This window comes from Ceratotherium simum, chromosome 16 (genome assembly GCF_057802395.1).
Source record: "Ceratotherium simum simum isolate JZ-2026a chromosome 16, ASM5780239v1, whole genome shotgun sequence".
NCBI classification, from domain to species: Eukaryota; Metazoa; Chordata; class Mammalia; order Perissodactyla; family Rhinocerotidae; genus Ceratotherium; species Ceratotherium simum.
Window position 1 is genome coordinate 37631977 of NC_141915.1, and position 19856 is coordinate 37651832.

General features: G+C 35.8%; 1 protein-coding gene across 1 annotated transcript in view; it reads left to right on the forward strand.

The window, feature by feature from the left end:
- The window catches only part of SKAP1 (src kinase associated phosphoprotein 1), a 264584-nt gene that overhangs the window by 8316 nt on the left and 236412 nt on the right, over nucleotides 1–19856 (forward strand). The window contains exon 2 of the mRNA XM_087441032.1: nucleotides 17825–17930. Within this exon, the coding sequence (XP_087297158.1) occupies nucleotides 17825–17930 (106 nt within the window). The remainder of the gene's footprint in view (nucleotides 1–17824; nucleotides 17931–19856) is intronic.

Genomic DNA, 19856 nt, shown 5'->3' on the forward strand with positions numbered 1-19856 from the left:
CATAAAATGCACTAATCTTAAGTGTTACAACTGGATGACTTTAATATATGTATACACCTGTGTGACTACCACGCAGATCAAGATATGAACATTTCCATCACCCCAGAAAGTTTCCTTTCCAGTCAGTAGCCTTCTTCAGAGGTAACCACTGTTCTGACTTCTGTCATCATAGGTTAGCTTTGCTGTTCTGGAACCTCATACAATCAGTATGCTCTCTTTTGTGTTTGTCTTCAACATAATGTATTTGAGATTTATCCATGTTGTTCTATGTATCAGTTTTATCTTATCCTTGGTGTTAAGTAGCATTCCATTGTGTGAATATCCCATAGTTTGTTTATCCATTCTTCTGCTGATGGACATTGAGTTGTTCAGTTTTTGGCTATTATGAGTACAGCTGCTATGAGCACTCTTGTATAATTTGTTTTGTGAACATAAACACTCATTTCTCTTGTATAAATATCTAGGAATAGAATTACTGGGTTGTAGGGTAGGTATATGTTTAATATTATTAGAAACTCCAAACAGTTTTCCAAAGTGATTGTAGCTATTTTATGCTCCCAGCAGCAGTATGTGAGAGTTCCAGTTGCTCCATATCCTCACCAACACTTGGTATTACAGTCTTTTTATTTTTAGACTTTCTGGTGGATGTTATGGTCCATGTATTTTTTTAATTAAAAAATAACACATAGGTATGTTTCTATTGTAGAATATTTGCACAACATAGAAATATATAGACTGCTTGATTTTTTAACATAGCAGTGGTGAATACTTTTCCATGTGAATCTATCTATGTATATATATTTAAACTGCTGCACAGTATTTCAAAATTTAACTGTTCTCCTATTGATGGATGTTTAGGTTGTTTCCAAATTTTTTATATTTCCACAGTGCTGTAGAGAACATGTCCGTATGTGCACCTTTGTGTACATATGCAAATATTTCTGTGGGATAGCTTCTTAGACTCTCAAATGAAGATTGCAAAAGTGTTAGTTCTAGATTTTTAGTCTGGCCACTAGTTAAAACTAAATCTAAAGTACTCTCTGTGTTTTAATTTCTGGTTTTTGTTTTCTCTGTGCTGTGAGTATATAGGTATTGTCATTTTTTCCCCTACAGGAGGTAGAAGGAGAATTAAAAGTATAAACACCACACATTTCTTGGGTCATGGGGCAGAAACAATCAGCAGATTGAAGCAAACCATAACCAGAACATGCTGACGATTTCTCTGTTGTAGTCTGACAACTTCCCGCAAGCCAAAACAAAGCTGCTGGGTACGATTTTAGCCTCGCCAACAAATTTACCTCTTGTTGGTAAAAGGCAAAAGGCAAAAAATGTATGCCTTAAGGATTACAATTCATTGCCAGTTCAAAAATTTAATGCAAGGTTTAAAACAAGTTCTAAACAAACTGAAAATCATTTTTTCCCCTATTTTTATTTAATTGGTATGAAAATAGACAAGGCTTCCATGAAGCCTTCCGTTATTAGGGTAGGAAAATTCAACACTAAAGTTTTAGAGGCTTGATTTGTGTGTGTGTGTGTGTGTGTGTGTGTGTGTGTGTGTGTGTGAGAAAGATTAGCCCTGAGCTAACATCTGTCGCCAATCCTCCTCTTTTTTTTTTTGGCTGAGGAAGACTGGCCCTAGGCTAACATCCATGCCCATATTCCTCCACTTTATATGGGACGCTGCCACAGCATGGCCTGACAAGCAGTGGGTGGGTGCATACCCAGGATCGGAACCTGTGAACCCCGGCCGCCACAGCGGAGCACGCGAACTTAACCGCTGTACCACCGGGCCAGCCCCTTAGAGGCTTGATTTTAGTGAGATATTTAAGAGTGACTGCAGAAATCCCAATGGTCTGATATCTTCAGTGTACCTGTGACAAGGAAGCAGGAATCATTTTTGTTTCTACCAGAAGCTGTCAATGAGACTTTGCAGAAGTTGGATCAGCAACCAGGCTGGTTTCTTTTGTGAAATAGTAATATATATCTTAAAGGAAGAGTTGTGACATCTAATTAAATGTATAGAATACCCAGATATCTAGAATGAAATGTGGTTTTCAATTATTCTCATGGTGGAGATTGTTATAGTTTGGCAGGCATGGTTTGCTGGGCATGACAAGGTGAGTAGACACAGTCTGTTACTAGAAAGGATGTCTTGCTGTTAGCAGTTCGCTCGTGAAGTCCTGAGGATGATGCAAACAGATCTTTACTCCCTGCCTACCACCATCAATTCAAACAGAGGTTCTCCTGGGAGACCCTCCTCTTCTTGGTCTTCCCTTCTCTTCTCCTTCACATTCTCAACAAACCTTTTCTACCCCCTTGCCCTTCCCCACACAGGGTCCCATCCCCATCCTGGAGGGGTGATGTCTGATCTTTAAGGCTTTAACTCCTCAGTGTTCAGAGTGAAGCAGCTACAAAATAAATTAAACATTTTCTTTTTAATTAGGAAAAAAACACTAGGTATCATTGAAAATTTAAGAGAAGATGAGGCTGAAGTAGTACCCTGCTCCTAGAATTTCTTTTTTTAAATCAGTGAATAGATTGTTTTCCAATGTGTACTTAGGTACTTTCTTATAGAAAAAATGTTTTTATGGGAAAAAGAACCATGTTTTTTAAGTTGATTCGTAGGCCAGCCATTAAAAAAAGCTGTTTTGTGAGTATTATACCTGGAGGAGAGGATTATAGACATAATATTTTGATGGGGGACGATCTTCCAACTCGGAACTCCAGAAACCCTTTCCATCCTGAAGCCTGGGCCACTCCGCCTTCTGTTGGCTTCCTCTCTGTTAGTGGGAGTCCACCCTTTCTCCCCCTGTTCCCTAACTGCAAGTTCTGATGGTGGTGTTAGTGACTGGGGAGGGACTCCAGTGGGCAGGGCTGGAAAGGGAGTGAGGAGCAGGTGGGGAGTAAGGTTGGGGTTCTGAGGATTAGAGAAGAGACCATGTAATGGGCCAGAATGAGAGCAGGAGTGGGGCCTCACATAGGAGGGAGGTGAGAACTAAGGGAAGGACCCAGAGAGAAAGGAGAACAGAATTTCCTCTCCTCATCTCCCTTTCTTCCTCTCCTGCCTCCTCACCTCCAACTTCATCTCCTATTGAAAGGTGGCTGCTAACAGGCTTGGAGGTGCTATGATAAGAGGAGGGGGCTAGGAGAGGGGGTGAGGAAGGATAGTGGCAGTTGACGGAGGGTTGTTGAAGTAAAATGACAATAAAATCAGCAGCAGCAAGAGAATGGATATTTTTGTGATGGTGCCCAGCCAGGACAACCATTCACATTTAGAGTATTTGCAAATACTTGGGGACTTCTTCTTCTTCTTCTTTTTTTTTGCTGAAGAAGATTGGCCCTGGGCTAACATCCATGCCCATCTTCCTCTACTTTATATGTGGGACACCTGCCACAGCATGGCTTGATAAGTGGTGCGTAAGTCCACGCCCAGGATCTGAACCTGTGAACCCCGGGCCGCCAAAGCAGAGCACGCAAACTTAACCATGACACCACTGGGCCAGCCCTGGGGACTTCTTTTTACTAAACAGAGGGCCTGAAGTACTGCTCAGCATTAAACCTCATAGAATTAATTTGGTGAGTCACTTTAGCCTGTGCCAACTCTTTTGCTCATAGACAGAAATCTCAAATATTTTCTTGGATATAATGCCAGTACAGGCAGAAATTTATGCCATTGTTCTTTTCAGAAATGTGAGTTCTGCTTTAGTAGTTCAAATACTTTTGCAAAATATCCCCTCTAGGAACACTTTGATTGGTTTTTGTTGGTAAAATTGTTTTCAGCGGTATTTGGCCATTCATCCTGCCTCCAAATGGAAGGTTGATTGAAGCGAACTTTTGAGTTTTAGAAACATATATCAACAACAACAACAAAAAAAATTTGCAACTGTTGGGAACACTGACTTAAATATTGTTTCTTTTAGTCTATTAGGAGCATTACTTAGAAAACAGGAGGAGACACCTTTATCTTTTAGTAGTTTGAAAACTGTGACCCATAAGATGTCATTCTCCTCCAAATAAACAAGAGTAGCCTTGTAAATGGACAAGGTTAGAGATTTGGGAGAATGTCAGAAGCTTCCACCAGTCTACAAAACCTAGCTATCTTGGGTGCATCCCGCCAAGTCAGAATCTTTTCAGCTGGCTTTAGGTCCTGCAGCGGCTGGGATCCCCTGGGATGCACCCCTGCACCCACATCCCCTGGGATGTGATGATCGTATCATGCCTCTGTGTTCCACACACCCTCTGTTCCCTTGTCCTTCTGTTTTCTTTTTCTATTATCGCATGCTGGAATGGATGTCCATAAGCTGCCTGGAAGCTGAGGGAATCTATGTTTTAGGGCAGCCGTGAACTATAATAGGAAGATGCATCTTTGCCAGAGCTGTGTTTGTCTTTTGAAAATGGGGCTTAAAATCATTGTATATTACTTTTAGTACAAAATGTTATATATTGCTACAAGCCTGCCTTGCAGAATAATCTTTCAACACTGTCCCTTTGGCCTCTAACCTTTATCTTCTGCCCTCCAAGTTGAAATTCTTTCAGTCTCTCCAACTGAACTGAGCTCTCTTGCCTCAGGACCTTTGTACATGATGTTTCCATGACTGTTCCGTTTTTTCTTCATTCCACCAACTCCCCACCTCCCACCCCCAACATATACACTTGGCCTGCTAATTTGGGAGTTTCAGAAGAAAGGTCAGTTCTCTGGGACGTCTCCCCTGACTTACCTTCCTCTCTAGACTAAGTGCCTCTGCCATGATCCTACGTGCCCATGACTTCCCTTACGGTAGCTCATATCACAATTTATTCTAATTGTATATTTAAGTCTGTATTCTTTGCTGGACTGTAAACTCTTAAGATAGAGTTTAGATCTATTTTGTTCACTTTTTCAGTACTTAGCAAGTAAAAAGAACTCAGTAAATATTTGTTGAAGAAAATTGCATTTCGAAAAAAATGGCATTGTTTATGGTATGTTTCCAATTTTGTCTTTTCTCTTTGGTGTGAGGACGTTTACACCACGTGATATTTGCTCACTCACCAGTTGAAGGTAACTGTGTGCAGACCCTGTAACATCAGGTACTATATATAGTGAGTGCTGTGATGTCAGAGGCGCCTCAGGAGCATTCTTACACGGTCAGTGGTGTTTTTCACACTGCGTCTTGCAGTTGCAGGAGCCCGAGGCATCCTGATGTGGCGGGACATGATATTTATATTAGAAGGGCTCTTGTTTGTAAAGGTTAATCACGTAGTAGAAAACCCACCAGAGAGAATGGTGAGCTTGGTTAAATACAGGAGGTGATATATTGAGGGACCTTTTGAAATCTCTTTCCTTCTCGGTGGTGAGTAATGTGTTTCTGAGCAGGATTGGTCAGGTACCTTCAGGTCATAATTACTCTAAGTAGCATCATCTTCTAAATTGAAAAGCAAATGTAGTATATATTGGTCTCTAATTTTCTTTCCTTAATATCTTTATCAATTAATTATATCCTGTTGATTCCCTTTTAACAATTTTAGTATATATAAATATTATTACATAGGATATTTTACCTGTAAGAATTTAGTAAGGAGAGTAGAAGTTCAAGATTATGTATGTGTATATATATATATATATATATATATATATATATATATATTCCCCATCTCCTTCAGTGAGGTTATTTCATATACTTGTAATACAGTTGGATTATGTTGTACCAGTCTGTATTCTTTCTTGAGATCCCCCAACCTCCTAAATGGTTTTTTGAAACTTGCAGACGTTAAGGCTCACTCTTTATGTTGTAAAGTTCTATAGGTTTTGACAAATATGTAATGTCATGTGTCCACCTTTAAAGTATCATACAGTATAGTTTCACTGCCCTAAAAATCTCCTGTGCTGCACCTATTCGTCCGTCCCCAACTCGTCTTGAACCTCTTGCCAACCTCTGATCTTTTTACTGTCTCTATAGTGTTACCTTTTCTAGAATGTCATATAGTTGGAATCATACAGTATGTAGCCTTTTCAGATTGGCTTCTTTTGCTTAGTGATATGCATTTAAGGTTCCCTCATGTCTTTTCATGGCTTGATAATGCTGAATAGTATTCTTCTGTCTGTGTGTGTTGTAGTTTACTTATCCATTCATCTACTGAAGGACATCTTGGTTGCTTCCGAGTTTTGACAATAATGGGAAAAGCTGCTATAAACATTCTTTTGCAGGTTTTTGTGTAGATCTAAGTTTTCAACTCAATCGGGTAAATAATTAAGATTGTAATTTCTGGATCTTATGATAAAACTATGTTTAGCTTTGTAAGAAACTGCCAAACCATCTTCCAAAGTGGCTGTACCATTTTGTATTCCCATTAGCAATGAATGAGAGTTCCTGTTGCTCCACATCCTTGTCAGCCTTTAGTACTGTCAATTTTTTGGAATTCAGCCATTCTAATAGGTGTGTAGTGGCATCTCATTGTTGTTTTAATTTGCAGTTCCCTAATGACATATGATGCCGAGCATCTTTTCATATACTTGTCATCTGTATATCTTCTTTTGTGAGGAGGTATCTGTTCAGATCTTTTGCCCATTTTTAAATTGGATTGTTTGTTTTCTTATTGTTGAGTTTTAAGAGTTCTTTGCATATTTTGGATACAAATCCCTTATCAGATATGTGTCTTGTGAAGAATTTCTACCAGTCTGAGGCTTGTCTTTTCATTCTGTTAACACTGTCTTTTGCAGAGCAGAAGTGTTCCATTTTAATGGAGTCTAACTTAATTGTTTCTTTCATGGATTGTGCTTTTGGTGTTGTATCTAAAAACTCATTGCCAAACCCAAGGTCACCTACATTTTCTCCTACGTTATCTTCTAAGGCTTTATAGTTTTGCATTTTACATTTAGGTCTGTGATCCACTTTGAGTTAATTTTTGTGAAATATGTAAAGATCTGTGTCATTCTTTTTTTTTGCATTTGGATGTCCTGTTGTTCCAGCATCATTTGTTAAAAAGACTATCCTCTCTCCATTGAATTGCTTTTGCTCCTTTGTCAAAGATCAGTTGACTGTGTTTGCATAGGTCTATTTCTGGGCTCTCTATTCTGTTCCATTGATCTATGTGTCTGTTCTTTCAACAGTACCACTCTGTCTTGATCACTGTAGCATCACAGTAAGTCTTGAAGTCAAGTAATATTAGTCTTCCAACTTTCCTCCTCCCCTCCTCCCCCTCGCCCTCATCTCCCTCCCCTTCCCCCTTCTCCTCCTCCTCTTTCTTCTTCAGTATTGTGTTAAAAATATGCTGTGAGAATGTTTTCAATTCCTTAAGTTTTCTTCATGAATATTATTTTTAATGGTTATATAATTTTTTATTACATGATCTATGATATAACCAATAATCAGTATTAAGTGGAAAAACTTAAGAACATTTGATAGCTCATTTTTGTAAATGAAAATAAAAAGGTCATGTTAGCATAGAATAAAAACTGAAAGAGTTATGGGATTGCAAGTAATTGTAATTTTCTTCCTTATATCGATTTCTTTATTTTCCAAATTTTCTACAATGAGCACAATACATTTTTTATTAGAGGGAAAGGTGAATATGTTTGTGTTTGTTTCTAAAGTTTGAGAAATATCTTTTCTTCCTTTCTCCTCTCAATCTATATTTGATCCCTCAATCTGGTATTGGTAATTTGTGTTTTATCTTTTTTCCTTTTATGAATCTTGATAAACTCCTTAGGGGCTTATCAAATTTATTGGTCTTTTGAAAGAACCAACGAATGGTTTTTATTTTCTATTTAATTGATTTCTGCCCTTATCTTTATTATTTTCTTTTTCCTACTTGAGGTTTAATTTGCTCTTCTTTTTCTAGTTTCTTAAGGTGAAAACTTAAATCATTGATTTTAAACTTTTCTTCTTTTCTAACATAAGCATTTAAAGCTATACATTTCCCTTAGGTGTGGATTTAGCTGCTTCCTACAAATTTGGATATGTTGTATTTTATAATCATTCAGTTTGTTCAGAGAAGAATATGTCTTCTTTGATTTATGTTATTTCAAATTGTTGAGGCTTTTTAGATATCTCATTGTTATTGATTTCTAACTTAATTCCTTTGTGGTCGGGGAACATACTCTGTAAGATTTTAGACTTTCAGCATTTATGAAGACTTATTTTATGGCCTAGAATGAGGTATATCTCAGTGAACATTTCATGTGCACTTAAAAAAATGTGGTTTTTGTTTTGTTTTGCACTTGTTGGATATAGCATTCTATGAATGTCAGTTAGGTCAAAGTGGTTGAGAGTATTGCTCAGGTCCTCTATCTCCTTACTGATTATTTGTCTAGTTCTATTATTTTCTGAGGGACGGTTGTAAAATCCCCAACTATGATTGTGGATATGTCTTTTTCTCATTTTAGTTCTGTTGGAGTTTGCTTAAGTATTTTGAAGTTCTGTTATTATGTGCATACACATTTATAATTGTTCTATCTTCCTGATAACTTGGCCCTTCTATCATTATGAAATATCCCTCTTTATCTCTGGTAATACTCCCTGTCTTAAGTCTACTTTGTTTGAGTTAATATAGCCATTCCAGTTTCCTTATGCTTACTGTTTGCATACTATATCATTTCCATTCTTGTATTTTTAGCCTATCTGTGTCTTTATAAAAAGTGTGTCTCTTGTAGAAAGTGTATAATTTGGTCTTGCATTTTTTTGTTGTCAGACATTCTCTGCTTTTTAATTGAAGTGTTTAGTTCATTTGCATCCAATATGACTATTGTTATGGATGGATTTAGGGTCTATCATTTAACTGTTTTCTAATTGTCACCTTTTTTGGTTACATTTGCCTTTTTAAAAAATTAATCAAATGCTATTTAGTATTCTATTTTAATTTCTTTATTTTTTTGAACTATACCTCTTTATTTTGTTTGTTATGATTGCTCCAGTGATTACAGTATGTTCCTTAACTTCCCACAGTCTACTCAGAATTAATATTGTACCACTAAAGGAGTTTCATTTACTCCCCTTCCCCCATCCTCTGTTTTGTTGGTGTCATATATTTTGCATGTACATATGTTATAAACTGCACAATGCAATGTTATAATCTGTGCTTTAAATTTCCAGTTGTCTTTTGAAGAAATTAAGAGAAAGAGGAAAGAATGATAATGTTTTCTATTTACCCACATATTTAGTATTTTGGTGCTCCTGTAGATCTGGGTTTCCCTCTGGAGTCAGTTCCCTTCAGCTTGATGAACTGCCTTTAGATTTCTTTTAGTGCAGGTTTCCTAGCAAAAAAATTTTTCAGTTTTTTTTTTTTAATCTGAAAAGTGTATTTATTTTGCCTTCACATTTTGAAGGCTATTGTCAATGGATATAGAATTCTGGCTTGACAATTTTTTTTCTTTTTCCTTTCAGCTTTAAATATGTTGTTCCAGTGTCTTCTAGCCTCCATTATTTTTGATGAAAAGTCAGCTCTCATTCCTATCATTATTTTCCTATATGTAATGGGTCATTTTCTCTGGCTTCTTTGAAATTTTTTTCTTTATCTTTGGTTTTCAGCACTTTGACTGTAACGTGCCTATGTTTAGTTTTATTTACATTTATCCTACTTGAGGTCCACTGAGCTTCTTGAATGTGTAAATTTGTATTTTTCACCAAATTTGGGAAATTTTTGGCTATTATTTCTTTTGGTACATTTTTCTGTCCTAGTCTCTTTTTGCTCTTCTTCTGGGACTCCAAATATATGTAAGTTATGGCATTTGATGTTGTCCCTCAGTCCACTAAGCTTTTTGCCTAAGGGTACTCCCCAGCTGCTGGACCACAGGGACTAGGGGGGAACCCTTAGGTGAAAAGCTGTATGAACACAAGTCTTACCCTTAAGTTCCTTTCTTTCAAGCATCAAATCCCTGCCAATTTCTGCCTGCTTTTGGCTACTGTTTGGTGCTTTAAAATGGTTTTTTAAAATATTTTGTCCAGTGTTGGCAATTCTTATCTGTGGGAAAGTTAGTCCAACACAAACTGTTCTATAATTACCCAGAAAGCTATTGATTTTTAAAATATTTATCTTCTGGCTACCCTGTTGAATTCTTACAATTTCTAAAAGTTTTTCAAGTTGATAGTTTTACACTTATATATATTTGGTTATAATATTGCACATAATGACATTTTTTTCCTTCTTAGGCTTCTTTTTGTCTAGAACCTCCAGAACAATGTTAATTGATAGTAGGAGTAGCTGGCAAACCAATCTTGTTCTTTAATGCTAATGACTTTAATTTTTCCACCATAAATATGATGCTGTTTTGTGGTCTATGTATTCCTTAGGGGCTAAGAAGGTATTCTTTTATTTCTGTTTAATACAGTTTTGTCACAAATAGATAATAAATATTATCATATGAGGTTTTGACACTTACCAAGAAGTTTGCATAGACTTCTCTTTTAACCTATTAAATAAATGTATAATACATCAATAATATTGAAACATCTTTATATTCCCAGGATAAACTTTATATTATTCTTTTAATATACTGCTAGGTTTGATCTACTAGTATTTTATTTAGGATTTTTGTATCTATATTAACTTTAAACTGATTCCTTTTTATGCACTTTTAGAACTGAGGTTATGCTAGCTTATGCCAAATTATTTGAGAAGCTTTCTCTCTTTTTGCATGCTCTGGGATAGTTTATATAGAATGAGAATTATTACTTAAAAAGCTTTAAGACACCTATAAATCTATATGAATCTGAACTTTTTTTTTTTTTTAATATTTTTGACAACCTTTTCTTCTTTCCTCCTGGTTATTACACTATTCAGGATTCAGGTTTTCCATTTCTCAATTTACTTTTAGAAATTTATGTTTTTCTCAGAAACTGTTTCACTGTTATGTTCGAATTTATTTGCATGACATTTTATTTTGTTTATATAGCACTTTATTTTTGAACATGACCATTTAGAAGGGTAAAAATGATACCCACTATCATAAAATTCAAATTGCACATAAAAGCATGAAGAAGAAAATTAAAATATCTTGAAATCTCACCAACTTTATAACATATTTTATTATGTTTTTAAAATTTCTGTATTTGTTGTTGTTCCCATTGATTCTGCCTGATTTCTGTATATTTGTGCTTTCTCTCCTTTTTCCTTGATTACATTTGCTAATGGTTTATCAATTTATTGGATTCCCCCCTCACCTCTGAAAAATCCCAGCTCTTACGTATTTAGCATTTACATTTTTTTTTCACTATTTTTAAGTTCGGTGGTTTTTAACCACTAAGTTGTACAATGGAACCCTTTACAAAATTAAAATCTTATGTGAAATCCCAGTGTATAAACAGACAAAAGCCAGGCGCTTGTGATTAAAGCAAAGAGGAGTGAGGGGAAGGTAGGGAGTTTCCCAGAGTCCCACTCACTCCGCCTCCCCGACTCTTTCTCTTCCTTATCAGAGGCTTTTGACTCTGGAGAGCACTGTTAGACAACCACTCTTTTGGCTTATTAATTCTGCTTTTATCTTTATTGTTTCCTTCCCCCTGTTTTCCATAGGCTTGTCTTATTGCTTTTTTGTGGTTTCTTGAGTTTGGTGCTTATTGCATTTATTTTCATTCTTTCTCATTTAATAGTGGAAATATTTAAGTCTTTGAATGTGTCACTCTGTACAATACTCATCATATCTTATAATATTTTATACAAGCTGTTTTCTCAGTAGGTGGTAATTATAGTTTTGAGTTTCCTCTTTGACCCACAATATATGTAGGAGTGTATTTTCAATGTCTAAATGTGGGGGGACTTATTTACTCTTTTTAATATTTTCTGGTTTATTTCATTGTGTTCATAAAATAAGATCTTTTTAATTTTGAGTTTTTAAGAAATTATTCATATTTCTTTGTAATCTAGTGTTTAATCAATTTTTATAAATTTTCCATACCAGTTGTAAAGGGTATATTCTATTTTTAGGTTACAGAGTTTAGTTCACTTCTATTATCTATCTTATTAATTATATTATTTAAATCCTCTATATCTGCACTATCCAATGTAGTAACCAGTCTCCACATGTGGCTATTGAGCATTTGAAATGTGACTAGTCTGAACTGATATGTGTTAAGTATAAATACACACTGGGTTTTGATGATTTAATACAAGAAATGGTAAAATATCTCAATAATAATTTTTATGTTGATTACATGTTGAAATGATAATATTTTGGATCTGTTGGGTTAAATAAAATAAATACATGTCAATAAATAAAAATTAATTTCATCTCTTTTTTGGGTACTTTTTGAAATGAGGCTACTAGAAAATTTAAAATTATATGTGTAGCTGGTATTTTATTTCTGTTGGACATAATTCTCCTAGATAATTATACATTTTTGTCCACTTAATCTGTCAAAGACTAGTAGTGACAGTACAGTTGTTTTTTCAGGAATTTCTACTCATTTTCCTCACAATTTTCACTGTATATGTGTTAGTACTATGCTATTTAGCACATAACAGGTGATCTCTATTGTGGATTGTACCTTATATAAGATAAAATGACTCTGTTGGCCTGTGAGCTCTGCTTTGATATGAATTATTGCTATTCTTGCTTTTTAAGAAAATTTGCCTAGGACATTTTGCACACCTCTCTTCTTTTAGTTTCAGCTTCATTTGTTTCGGGTGTGTATCTTTTAAACGGTAATTAATTTTATCTTTTGACATAGTCTGAAATGCTTCACTTTTAATAGAGGAGTCTAACTTTTCACAATTATTGTCGCCAGTGATTTGTCATCTTATTTCCTGAGTTCTACTTTTATGCTACTTTGTTTTTCTTTTTTCTATATTTAATTGTATTGAATATTTTTAAAACCTTTTATTCTACTTTTCTATCATTGCATTTTGAAAAATCATAGTTAAACCCATTTCCTTTAATTATCACTGTCCAGGATGGAACAGTATCCACTGGCCCTCTGTAAATAAGTAATTTGGCTTGTTTTCCTTCCTCTCTATTCCTTTCCTAGCTGGGATTCAGATAATTATTACATTTTATTACACTGAGTCTCACCTTAATTAAGAATTAGTTTTGATATTTTTTATAAGTTTTAAACCATACTTACCACAGTCATCGAGATTTAATTTGTTTTGCTGTTTTGATACTCATCACTGCCTCTTTTCTCTCTGTTAATCAGAGTGTACCTTTGAAAAGATTTTCTTCAGGAAAGAATGTAGAGAAAGAATTCAGAGTCACAACTGTTTGAAAATGTTTTTCTGGTCTCTTTCTGTATAACCAGCATCTTGGATATGTTTAGAACTCTTGAGCACAGAACTTTTCCTTTAAAACTCTGTAAACATTTCATCTTCTGATGCTCATTTTGTGGTGAGGCCATTTTGACTCCGTTGTTTTGTAGCCTACTTATTTTTTTCTGTCCAGGTGCTTGAGGGATGTTTTCATTTTCCTTGAATTTTGAAAGCTTAGAAGGATATGTGTAGATGTTGTCATTTATTTATTTATTTGTTTTTATTTTTTAGCAGCTGTATTGAGATATAATTCACATACCATCCAACCCACCCATTTAAAGGGTACAATTCAATGGCTTTCGGTATATTCACAGAGTTGTGCAATCAACACTACAGTAAATTTTAGAACATTGTCGTCAATCCAAAAGAAAACTTGAACCCCTCAGCCTTCACTCCTCCATCCCTGTCCCTCCCTCTTGCAGCCCTCGGCATCCACGAATCTACTTTCTGTTTCTATAGATTTGCCTATTCTGTATAGTTCATGTAAATGGAATTATACAATATGTGGTCCTTGTGACTGGCTTCTTTCATTTAGCATCATGATTTCAGAGATTCATCCATATTGTAGCGCACATCAGCATTTCATTTCTTTTTATTGCTGAATAATATTCCGTTGTGTAGGTATGCCACATTTTATTTATCCATACACCAGTTGATGGACATTGGGTTGTTTCTATGTATTGGCAATGAATAATTCTGCTATGAACATTCGTGTACAAGTTTTTGTTTGAACACCTGTTTTCATTTCTTTTGGGTATATATCTAGTAGTGGAATTGCTGGGTCAAATGCAGTAACTCTCTGTTTAGCCTTTTGAGGAACTGCCAGACTGTTTTACAAAGTGGCAGCAGCATTTTATATTTCCACCATCAAGGTATGAGGGTTCCAATTTCTCAACATCTTTGACAACACTCATTATTGTCCATCTTTTTTACTATAGCCATCCTAGTAGGTGTGAAGTGGTATCTCATTGTGGTTTTGATTTGCATTTCCCTGATAACAATTGATGTTGAGCATCTTTTCATGTGCTTGTTGGCCATTTGTTTATCTTCTTTAGATGAATGTCTAGTCATATCCTTTGCTCATTTTAAAATTGGGTTATTTGTCTTTTTATTATTGAGTTGTAAGAGTTCTTTATATATTCTATATATAAATATCTTATCAGCTATTTGATTTGCAAAACTTTTCTCCCATTCTGTAGGTTGTCTTTTCACTTTCCTGATGGCATCCTTTGAAGCATAATGGTTTGTTTTGTTTGTTTGTTTGTTTTTGCTGAGAAAGATTTGCCTTGAGCTAACATCTTTTGCCAATCTTCCTCTCTCTTTTCTTTTTCCTCCCCAAAGCGCCGGTACATAGTTGTAAATTCTAGTTGTAAGTTCTTCTATTTCTTCTATGTGAGCTGTCGCCACAACATGGCTACTCACAGACGAGTGGTGTGGTTCGGCGCCTGCGAACCGAACTCAGGCCGCTGAAGTGGAATACACTGAACTTTAACCACTAGGCCATCAGGGCTGGCTCGGAAGCACAATAGTTTTTAATTTTGTGTGTGTGTGTGTGAGGAAGATCAGCCCTGAGCTAACATCCGTGCTAATCCTCCTCTTTTTGCTGAGGAAGACCAGCTCTGAGCTAACATCTGTTGCCAATCCTCCTCCTTTTTTCCCCCCAAAGCCCCAGCAGATAGTTGTATGTCATAGTTGCACATCCTTCTAGTTGCTGTATGTGGGACGCGGCCTCAGCATGGCCAGAGATGCATCAGTGCATCGGTGCGCGCCTGGGATCCGAACCCGGGCCACCAGTAGCAGAGCATGCGCACTTAACCACTAAGCCACGGGGCCAGCCCAAGTTTTTGATTTTTGATGTCCAAATTGTTTTTTTCTTTTGTTGTTTGTTCTTTTGGTGTCAATATTTAAGAAACTATTGCATAATCCAAGATCATGAGGATTTATGCCTGTTTTCTTCTAAGAGCTTTATAGTTTTAGGTTTTATAATTATGTCTTTGATCCATTTTGAGTTAATTTTTGTATACTGTGTGAAGTAAAAGTCCAACTTCATTTTTTTACATCTAGATATTCAGTTGTTCTGGCACCATTTGTTGAAAAGAACTGTTCTTTCCCATTGAATTATCTTGGCATCCTTGTCAAAAGTTTATAGACCATAAATGTAAGGGTTTATTCCTGAATTCTCAATTCTATTCCTGTGATCTGTATGTCTGTCTTTATGCCAGTACCATATTGTCTGGGTTACTTTAGCTTTGTAGTAAGTCTTGAAATCAGAAGTAGTGATTCCTCCAAATTTGTTCTTCTTCTTCAAAACTGTTTTGGCTATTCTGGGTCTCTTTAATTTCCAAATGAATTTTAGGCTCAGCTTGTTAATTTCTGCAAAAGAGCCAGCTGAGATTTTTATAGGGATTGCATTGAATCTTTAGATCAATTTGGGGAATATTACCATCTTAACAATATTAAGTCTTCCAATCCATGAACATGGGATGTCTTTCCATTTATTTAAGTCTTCTTAATTTCTTTCAACAACATTTTGTACTTTTCAGAGTTTGTTTTGTGCTTCTTTTGTTAAATTTATCCTAAGTATTTAATTCTTTTCTATGCTGTCTTAATTGGAATTTTCCCAATTTCATTTTTGTTTTTTTCATTGCTTCTATATAGAAATACAATTGATTTATGCGTATTGATCTTGTATCCTAAAAAATTGCTGAACTAGTTTATTAATGCTAATAGTTTTTTAGTAGATTTCTTAGCATTTTCTATATATGAGATCGTGTCATCTGCAAATAGAGATAGTTTTACTTCTTTCTTTTTTTTTTTTTTTTTTTGGTGAGGAAGGTTAGCCCTTAGCTCACATCTGTTGCCAATCCTCCTCCTTTTGTTCAGGAAGATTGGCTCTGGGCTAACATTTGTGCCCATCTTCCTCTGCTTTATATATGAGACACCTGCCACAGCATGGCTTGATAAGTGGTGCATAGGTCCGTGCCTGGGATCTGAACCTGTGAACCCCGGGCTGTAGAAGCGGAGTGTGTGAACTTAACCACTATGCCACCAGGCTGGCCCCTACTTCTTCCTTTCTAAGCTAGACTCTCTTAATTTCATTTTCTTGCATAATTGTCCTGGCTAGCACCAGAACGATGTTGACTATATGTGGTGAGAGCAGACATCCTTGTCTTGATCCTGACCTTAGGAACAGGAGGAAAGCGTTCAGCCTTTAACCGTTAAGTATGACATTAGCTCTGGGGTTTAGCAGATGCTCTTATCAGGCTGAGGATATTTCTTTCTATTCCTAGTTTGTTGAGTGTATTTTTTATCATGAAGGGCTGTTGAATTTTGTCAAATGCTTTTTCTGCATCTATGAGATGATCATATGGTCTTTTTCCTTTCTTCTATTAATATGGTGTGTTATATTAATTGAATTTCAGATACTATTTATTTTTACCTTTTAATTCAACTTCTCATTTCCTTGTTCTTTAGAGTTCAGAGGACCCTGGAGGAAACCATTAAATGACATATGCAATAGATGTGATGTGAGGCCTGGAAGCTGATGGTAGTCCTCTGTGAAAATTTCAATTTCTAGAACTTTATACCTCATCAAAAGCCCTGGTGATGGCTATCTTGGATTTTTTTGTTTGGTGTTGTTGAGTGGTGTGAGTATAGAAAAAATTTTTAAGTGTGCTTATGTTACCCAACTGTATAAATTCATAACATTATTTTGATAGTATAAAGGATACAGTTGCATGTTACAGGCACTATTTTTGGAGGTGGAAAATTTTAACTATATTATTTGTAGGCTTTTTAGGGATGGTAACCCTTCTATGCACAATAAAGTATGTAGCTAGTATTTCTAGCAATTCTAACCATTATCAATGTATTTTGTCTTTGAAAATATCTAGATCCTCCCCCCCAGTTTCTTTTAACATAACATGATTTGTTTCATATTATATATTTCCTATGTCCCTATTTTATAATGTATGTTACCATTAATTGCGGTTTCCTTCTGTTGGACACATTTTTCTTTTCCGTGTGAGTTCCTCACTTGGTTGCATTGTCATTTTCATTGATGATGCATCTGCTAATTAATTTTTCTTCTTTGAATGCTTGCCCTTTTTGTTCTTGATTTTGCAGTTCAGCTCTATTTTTTTTTTCAGCTTTGTTTATTGGTATTTCTTTCTAGCTTCTATTGGCCTGCAATCTTCTATGACTTGTTTGTAATATTTATATGTTTACATGGAATTGACAGTCCATCCTCTGCCATCAGTGATGATTAACATTCAAATGTTTCTTTAAAGTGGCTTAGAAAATAGTTATTTCTTGTGGTTGATATATGCAGTAGCTTCCTAAATTCATAGCAAGGTCATGATTATCAGAAGGTGTCACTTATAGGCATGTATAAAGTTTTACTTATTTTTTATTCTGGTAAAATATGCATAACATAAAATTTACCATTTTAACCATTATTAAGTGTACAGTGCTGTGGCGTTAAGTACATTCACATTGTTCTGCAACTTTGAAGTTTTTAAAGATAAAATAATAGCCATTTCTTAATCCTTCAGAGTTTCCTCTTTCTCCCTTAGTACTTCTTTTCTATTGATCAACTTTCTTTTTCTTTTAGATGCTGAGGAATTCCTGGCGGAAGGTTTGCGGAATGAGAACCTCAGTGCTGGTGCAAAGGACCACAGAGACCATATTCTACGTGGCTTTCAGCAAGTCAGAACTAGGTTTGTATAAACTGGTTCCATTCTTCTTTTTCATAAGCTTTAAAACAATTTATAATCAGTAAAATCTACTTTAATATTGTATAAATTAACAAGGTAAGACATACCTATCATAGATCTTTGTACTTGGTGAATAAAGTCTTTTAAATAATTTTATTTATTTATTTTTTTCCCCCAAAGCCCCAGTAGATAGTTGTATGTCATAGTTGCACATCCTTCTAGTTGCTGTATGTGGGACGCGGCCTCAGCATGGCCGGAGAAGCGATGTGTTGGTGCGCGCCCGGGATCCGAACCCGGGCCGCCAGCAGCAGACCGCTGCGCACTTAACCGCTAAGCCACCGGGCCGCCCCAATAAAGTCTTAATAAATATTTGCTAAATTGAATTGGAGGTAGACATACTTAGTGTAGTTAGTTTACCAAAATAGAAATATTTTAATAATTATATATCTTAATTATTCTGCTTTTAGCTTTGGATTGTTATGTTGGTCTTTATTGAACACTTTTGCAAAATGTATGAAAAGCTAAACATTTATGCTTGTCCACATTACTAAAGGGAAGATGTAAGGCAGTATGAGATAATTAATTTTCATTACAATTTTTGGTCCTGATTTTACTTCCACATCTCCTTCCCTAATAGAAAACTTAAACCAGACTTATCCAGTTGATTCTTTGCCTATATTGGCATGTGTTAGTCTCAGACTGGGTTGGAATATAGTGCTCATTAAGTTTTTTGTTTGTTTTGCTGAGGAAGATTAGCCCTGAGCTAACATCTTTCCCGTCTTCCTCTATTTTGTATGTGAGTTGCCACCACAGCATAGCTGACTAGTGGTTTAGCTCCGCGCCCAGGATCTGAACCCAAGAACTCAGGCTGCTGAAGCAGAGCACACCGAACTTAACCTCTATGCCACGGGGCTAGCCCTGTCATTAAGATTTTTTTATAAGAGGCCCTGACCTAATTTGTCCCTTTTATAATGTGAACATCTGACAGATGGTTACACTTGCTTGGGAGAGGAAGAAATAAAAATTTTCCTTTACACTGTGTTTCCCCACCACCTCTTGCTTGAAATGTGGTAAGTGAACGAGAGTTGGGGATAAGTGAGTATTACTTTAAGCCTTTTCTGATCCCATGGCAATGTGATTCAGAATGTTTGAACTGAGTACTCTTAGAACAGGGAGAGCATCTGCAAGTTTATGACTGGGATTTAATTTGTGTGGCTGACCGATCTTAGCATCTACTTTAGAAACCTCATTGAAACTCTTTAGAAGCAAAGAATTTTATCCTTTCGGAGGACACAGCCAGAATCTGTTCCCTCCAGGAATGTGAGAGAACCTCGCAAGATGTCCTGCTGGATCTTAATCGATCTTTCCTGCTGGCTAATTAAGCATCACTTTTACTCAGCAACTGGGGACTGTGTAATTATCAGCCTGGGTTGCCCTGAGTAATTGAAACAAACAGAATGCACAAGATGGGAGCTTTTTGCAAAAGTGAGAATATCTATAATTTTTGGTAGGCTGGAAGAGTGTTTAAAACAAACTTCCCCACAATATTACTTTATTAGTAGATACATTTTAGGCTTAGTTGTGTACCTGAAGGCTTAGTTAGTGACCCATAGAATTTTTTATTTTTTATAATGCAAAGTTGGCCTTTGTATTATAAGATTATTCTAAGGATGGCATGAGGAATAAAGGTGGAATTATTTTGAATTGTATTATAGGGAGAAGGATGCCCAAAATATAACTGTATATATGGTGGTGCTATTAGTATAAGTCTGTGATTAAGAATGAAAAACAATTTTACTGCATGTGTAGGGACAAACATACAATGAGTAGAAATTCTCCTTTCCCATATTTGTACGACAGCATTTGGAAAGGGCTAAATTTCAATTTGAAATTTGTAAGAGAGAAAAAAAAAGGTGATTTTGGGGCCAG